Source organism: Otolemur garnettii, unplaced genomic scaffold (genome assembly GCF_000181295.1).
Source record: "Otolemur garnettii isolate 467f Iridium unplaced genomic scaffold, OtoGar3 scaffold00248, whole genome shotgun sequence".
NCBI classification, from domain to species: Eukaryota; Metazoa; Chordata; class Mammalia; order Primates; family Galagidae; genus Otolemur; species Otolemur garnettii.
In genome coordinates this window covers 618,394-625,633 of record NW_003852643.1, presented here as the reverse complement: position 1 = coordinate 625,633, position 7,240 = coordinate 618,394, and the positions used below count along the sequence as shown (strand labels likewise).

Sequence of the window (7,240 nt, the reverse complement as noted above, 5' to 3'; positions counted from 1 at the left end):
TGTAATGCCACGGCACTCTACCCAGGGGGACAGCTTGAGGCTCTGTCTCAAAAAAAAAAAAAAAAAAAGAAAAGTTCTGGGAAGATACATGCCTAGAACGTGTTATATAACCACAATCTGTTTTGTAAACTACCATATAACCTCCAACTGTAATCACTCAAAAGCAAGAAACAGAAACCAATCCTATCAAGGAGAGAGGCTGAAGAAACTAGTGAACATATAAAAGACTGGGTATACTAAGACTTCGGGGTCTTCTCCACTCATGGAAAGTAAGTGACCCCATCATTCCCTCTAGGGCAGCGGTTCTCAACCTGTCGCAACCCACAGGAACTGTATTAAAGGGTCTCGGCATTAGGAAGATTGAGAACCACTGCTCTAGGAGGTACATTTGTTTTGTAGAAAAGTGGAGTGTATCAGATTGCTTTGTATTTATGATCATCATCAGCTCAACTCAGTACTCACTCCTGGAAGGGCTTTCTGGATAGAGTTTGGGTGCAGGTCCTTAAAAGGGGGAGGAGGTCAGTCCAGGGGATTAAAGAGAGGCTTTCTGTAAAGGAGAACAGAAAAAGAAAACAATGGAGTCTGACCAGAAGTCAGTTCACTCTCACACAGTTTCAAGGGGCTTTTATCATCCATTATTAGTGTAATTGAAATGCAAGAGAAGGCTGGAAGAGGTGAGGGAAAACATTCTCTTCTTCAGAGTAAAAATTAAAGAGGGAGTTCATGAGAGGTAAAGGGAGTACTTCTCTTCAGAGATCAACTGATCTTCAAACCAGGGCCCTCTCTCTAGTGCCTGCCAGGACCAGGGTAGAGAACTGTTTGTTCTGATGTTTCCCAGGCACCCTAGATTTGAAACATCTCAGATGTATGGGAAGGAGTTTGCTGTGATCATGCAGGTTATTTTCTGGCCTGCTTTCACTTATTAGCTGTCTCCTAAAATGGCTGTACTCTTGTACACATCATGAGGATTCCTTCCATACACCTGAAACTGGGAAACAAGGGCCAGGAAACAGAAAGACAGACCTAATACTATCATCCACACTGAGTGGATGACATATTTATTTTCAGAGTAGTATCCTGCTGAAAGGCACACTTCAGAGCACAGTTCACATAGATGTTTGCACGGGTGACATGTGTCTTCGTGGAAGCCAGCAACTGTCTTGGGATAACTTCAGCATTATGATAATACAACATGGTCAATGTATAAGAGTGGGTGGTGCTCACTCAACAAATAGCCTTTCCCTCTGATTCCTTCTGCCTCTTCATGCCCTTGTGTGTCATTTGGTCTCCTCTCCTAAATTCAGGCTGTGAACAAAAGTTCTCCAAAAATAGATTTAGTGGAAAGAAACTTATTTATTCTAGTGAATAGTTCTCAAACAAAGGAGATACAGCCTTCAACATAAAAATGAAGGTGCTGTGCAAGAAAAAAAAAAAAGAAGGGTTTGTGTTTTTTTTCTTCAGACTAAGTCTCACTTTGTCACCCTCAACAGAATGAGTGCCACAGCATCATCATAGCTCATAGCAACCTCAAACTCCTGGGCTCAAGTGATCCCTTTGCCTGAGCCTCCCAAGTAGCTGGGACTACAGTTGCCCACCACACCCAACTATTTGTTGAGAGTTGGAGTCATGCCCTTTCTCAGGCTCCTTTGAAAATCCTGAGCTCAGGAGATCCACCCACATTCAGCCACCCACATAGCAAGGATTACAGCTGGGAGCCACCACACCAGGCCAAGGTTTACCAACAAAGTGCCTGGACAATTTCCTGTACAGATACACTTATGCAAATGAAGGATTCATACATGTTGAGTCGTGATTGGTCAATGCTTCCCAAGCTCAGGTTGGTTGCCCTAAAATAAACTGGAATTCACAACTAACTATGGAATTCACAAAGTTAAGGAGGCATAAGGTTTTCCAGAACTTAGTGTGTGACCTTTAGTCAGTAAATGGCCATTTGGCTCCCATTAATTCAAGCCCAGTTTGCCATTCAGAATTCATCTTGAGGGATTGGGTCTTTCAAGCCTCAGAAGTAAAGTAAAAGAACTATAAAAATAGTAGTCCCTAGGGTGGCACCTGTGGCTCAGTGAGTAGGACACTGACCCCATAAACTGAGGGTGGAGAGTTTGAACCTGGTCCCAGCCGAACTGCAACAAAAAAATAGCCCAGCATTGAGGTGGGCACCTATAGTCCCAGCTACTTGGGAGGCTGAGGCAAAAGAATCACTTAAGCCCAAGAGCTGGAGCTTGCTGTGAGCTGTGACGCCATGGCACTCTACGAAGTGTGACGTAGTGAGATTCTGTCTCAAAAGAAAGAAAATAGTAGTCCCTATAAATACATCATTATACACACACATACCTACACATTTACCTAAGGTAAATTCTTAGTACAAAAGGTGTGTGCCTAAGTTCTCTTCTGGTAAGTGTTGCTATACTGACACCCGTAAGGTAGTGCCATTTAGAGTCTCCAAGAAGAGTTCAAATGAGACAACACACAAGGGCATGAATAAAGCAGTAATGCTGATATCCTCTCAGAGTGAAGACCCTGAACACTTTTGTGGACCCACTTTTAAGCCACTGCCACAATTAGAAGATATGAAAATAATCAAATGAATATCGAATTTTACACAAGTGAAACTGAAGTAACACGTGGGCTGGGGTTAGAAGGGGAAGGTTTATGTTTAGTGAACACAGGACGGATTTCACAGGACTTACATACAGCTATAGTTTTATATAAATTCATGTTTAAATAAAATATGTTCCATGGCCTCTGGATGAATAGTTTGGTCATTCTGTGGTACAACAGGAAGTCCTGGAAAACATCACAATGTTTAACAGCTTTCTTGCAATATGTAACAATTTACAAACAATAAAATACATTAATTTTAATGGTAGAATTTTATGCTTTTAGTAAATGTATAGAGTTGTGCCATTATCACCATAATTGAGTTTCAGACATTTGCATCACCCAAAAAAGGCTGTTGTGCTTGAATACACTTAAACCTGAACACTACAGGTCCCAGAAACCACAGATAGGCTTTATGTCTTTGCAAATCTGCCTATTATACATTTTATATAACTGCAATCATGCTATATTAAAATTCATCCATGTTGTAGCATATACCAGTATTTCATTCCATTTGATTGTTGAATAATACACCATACTTCAAAAATTTATTAATTGATAGGCAGTGCAGGGATGGTAGGGGATGTGTGCATGCTACAGGCCTCAGTTTCTGTTCAAAAAACTGTATCTCTAGGGCAGAATCATTGACAAGATCAATATCAACACTCATAAGTCCATCTGCCCCCTCTGTTTTTGGCCTGCCACTAAAAAGAGAGGAGGCACAGATATAGTGGTTCACAGTAACTTGGTAATCTGACACAGCCATAAATTTTCTTCACCTGCTTTAGAACCTCTGTATGAAAATCCTCAGTATGAATTTCTCCCTCCCAACTCCATGATGGCCCTTTACCACCTGGAAAAGTAAAATAAACTTTTTCTTCTTACCATTCTAATATTTGTCTGCAAGAATCTTTCTCAACTCCTCAGTCTACTAGTTCATACCTTAACACTTCTAACATATTTTGTTACTAGAAAGCAACAAACTCCAGAAAACACATTAAGACAAATTACACAGTCCTTGAATAAGAAGAATGAGGATCACTGGGAGTCATCTTACAGGCTGCCAAACAAAATGACATGACATCCTCTTTTGGTATCAGCTTCTAGGAATACCTTAATGAGAATGAATTACCCCCACATAATTTGCAAGTAGTTACTCTACCTTCTTCAGATAATGTTAAACTCTTTGTCATGCACAGTAATATACATTTCTCAATATAATTTAAAATATAACTGATGGGGGGGTGGAGCCAAGATGGCAGACTGCAGCCAGCTTTTTACAGAAGCTCCCATCCAGAAGGAGGCTTAAAGAACAGACATTTAGCAAAGGAGCTGATGGCTTGGAGTGGAGCCAAGAGAGAACATTGAAGAGCACACTTCAACCTTCCTGAGGCAAGCTGCGACCCAAAAAATACAATCAAAAGGTACAAAATCCACCACCAAGCAGACGGGAGTCCCCTCCCCAAAAAGAAGGGCTCGCAATTTACTCCATGCAAACAAACGAGCAGAGCTCAAACATCCTCCCACTCTATCCAACAGGAGAGACTCCCTAAAAACTGGACCTCCTACCCCTACTGGTGTGCCACGGCACTCTCCTGCCAGGCATAAAACTGTAAAACTGTATAAAACTGTATATATTCCCCACCTGCAACATTGAACTCTAAGGAATCCCCCGCCCCTGAGGTATGGAGGTTTGTTACCTATGGAGTTCAGATTCTTGGGCACCTCCTTGAGAGAAGTAGAGGGGGAAAGGGCTGGTGCTACTCTGTGCTGACTGTCTCACAGGAGTGAGGAGAAGAAAGTTGCCTCAGAGGAAGCCATACAGCAACAGTGGCATCCTGAACTGCAAACTGACGCCATTTCAGATAGGCAAGCCCCATCCCTCTGGGCAACCAGAGGTTTCGGACAGCAGCCACAGGCCGAACCGACTTGTTAACTTTCGTAAGTAAAGACACCATTAGCACCAGCCCTCAGGAGAAGAGCTGGGACAAAGGCAGTGGGCAGGCAGACGCTGGAATTGACTCTTGACTGTAAACTCTAATTTGCTTGCTGCCCAGAGCTGAGTTCTTCAAGCTCTAGAAAGCCTCTGACTTGCAGAAGAATTTAGACTGGACAGAAGGTGTGAGGCTGTAACGGCCACAACTTTCAAAGCGTAAATTCTTCCCCTGCCAGACTGGACTCAGATGAGTGTAAACTCTAATTGCTGCCCAGGGTTGAGTTGCTCATCAGTGCTAGCAGCATCTGACTTGCAGAGGGATCTAGCTACGACAGAAGGCAAGGGGCTGGAATTAAGAGAGTGTTCACAGCCTAATTTAAACATTCAAGGCCTCCCTGCCGGATGCAGATTTCTGGATGATTTTGGCAGTCATAAACCCTGGGAGCAGTTGCCTACTGGAGTGAATAGGGTCACAAACCTGGGGGATTATGAGTGACTGGGTGCAAGGAGGGGAAGGAGGTATTAACCTTCCCAGAATAACCCATCTGCTGGGTGGGTCCCTTTGCCATCATGGAGCACTGAAGCAAGTTATATCTGAGCTGTGAGCAGATCCCTATTATCTAGCTGCCGGAAACATTTGAACTTTTCCACCTGAAATGGGTGCTGACTGAGACAACTGATTTGGACCCCTTAAACTCGGAAGACCACCCAGGGACTATTCAAAGGGGCACCCTGGGTGTATGGTTGGGGGAAGGCTTGATTTTCCTTGCCCAATTGTTGTTTATGGGAGGGGTGATTTAATTGCTGGTATTTCTCCACAGCTGAGACTTCAGCCAAGAGAAACTAAATCACTAGGGTAGGACAGAGACCAGCTGAAAATAAGACAGAGCCAGTGAACCCCACCACACCAAGCAGGTCCCCAGTCTCTCAGGCCGTAACACCATATGGGTCCTTGACAAACCTCAAGGGGAAAAGCCAAACAGGGTAAATTAATCATGGGGTGGAAAATCAGCGGAAAAGCTCTGGTAATATGAATAACCAGAGATCAACCCCCCTAAGAAAGGATGTGGCTGGTAATATGAATAACCAGAGTAGGTCAACACCCCCCCCCAAGAAAGGATGTGGCAGACAAAACTGAAGATCCCCTATATAAACAGATAGCTGAGATGTCAGAAATTGAATTCAGAATTTGGATTGCAAATAGGATTAACAGAATAGAGGCAAAGATAGAACTAGAAATTCAAGGAGCATTCCAAAAGTTCACTCAAGAATTCAACGAATTCAAAGACAAAACCACCAAAGATTTTGAAACATCAAGGCAAGAGATTGCAGCCCTCTAAGATCTGAAAAATACAGTAGAATCTCTTAGTAACAGAGTGCAAAAGGCAAAAGAATGGATCTCAGACATAGAAGACAAAGCTTCTGAATATGTCCAATTGTCCAAAGAGCATCAGAAATGGAAAGCAAAACCGGATCATTCTCTCAGAGAGCTCTGGAGTAATTTGAAGAAAAGTAATATTTGCCTCATAGGAATCCCTGAAGATAAAGTTGCTTCGCAAAACACAAAGGCTCTTCTGTATGAAATTATGAAAGAGAACTTTATAGATGTGTCAAGAGATCCTGAAATTCATATTTCAGACAGCTTCAGAACCCCAGCACAACTCAACCCGAATAAGACATCCCCCAGACACATCATAATTAACTTCACTAAAGTTAATATGAAAGACAAAATCTTTTTTTTTTAATTTTTATTTTTTCCTTTATTGGCAACTTTCAATGCATTTTTTGGTTTAGGTTCCCAGAGGGCATTCTTTACAAATCTTGAAGCTGCACCTCTGTCCAGTTTGCCAGCCTTTTTCTTATCTGTTATTTCCTTGACTCTGTTCATGTACACTCTGATTCTTTCCAATTCCTGCTTCACTGGATGTTCCTTAGGATTAACTCCTTGAGTTGCTGAGTAAACCCAAAACATTGAATTTAATGTGTAGGCAGAAACTAAATCCACTTTCGCTTGTTCAAGTGAGTCCAACTTCTGCAACAACTCATTTCTAGAAACAGACATCATAGTCTTCAGCATCTCATCCACAGCACCAATGGAATTCTCAAATGTTGATAAATATTCATGAATTTCTACTGGATAGTCTTCATTAATTTCTTCACCTGCCATTAGGACCAACTCTCGGCCTTCGACTTCTGCCCACGGAAAACGAAAGACAAAATCTTGAAAGCAGCGAGACATAAGAAAACTATAACCTACAAGGGGAAGAATATTAGAATAACTGCAGATCTCTCTGCCAAAACCTTTTAGGCAAGTCATCGACATTTAATTTCTTAAAAAAAATAACTTTCAGCACAGGATCCTGTATCCAGCTAAACTGAGCTTCATTTATGATGGAGAAATTAAATACTTTAATGACATCCATGCGTTGAAGAAATTTTCCATAACTAAACCAGCTCTCCAGGATATTCTCAGACATATTCTCCATAATGACCAGTGCAATCCTCCACCATAAAAGTAAACTAACTCAGAAACGCTCAAACACCAACTTCTACACTGTCAAAAGGATTAAAAACGTCCACTGGACTTTTGAACAACTTGATACCTAAAATTTTATCAGACTTATCAATAATTTCAATCAATGTGAACGGATTAAATTGTCCCCTAAAGAGGCAAAGATTGGCTGA

At 41.8% G+C, this 7,240-nt stretch overlaps 1 protein-coding gene across 1 annotated transcript; it reads right to left on the bottom strand.

The window, feature by feature from the left end:
* Positions 1 to 6,268: 6,268 nt before the first annotated feature.
* Positions 6,269 to 6,758, bottom strand: C1D (C1D nuclear receptor corepressor). Its single transcript, XM_003802506.3, has one exon. It carries the CDS (start codon positions 6,720 to 6,722, stop codon positions 6,297 to 6,299), a length of 426 nt encoding a protein of 141 aa, XP_003802554.1. The 5' UTR covers positions 6,723 to 6,758; the 3' UTR covers positions 6,269 to 6,296.
* Between the last annotated feature and the right edge of the window lie 482 nt (positions 6,759 to 7,240).

What these genes read in the sequence shown, in the direction of transcription:
- C1D (XM_003802506.3), bottom strand. Translation starts at nt 6,722, where the DNA reads ATGGCAGGTGAAGAAATTAATGAAGACTATCCAGTAGAAATTCATGAA.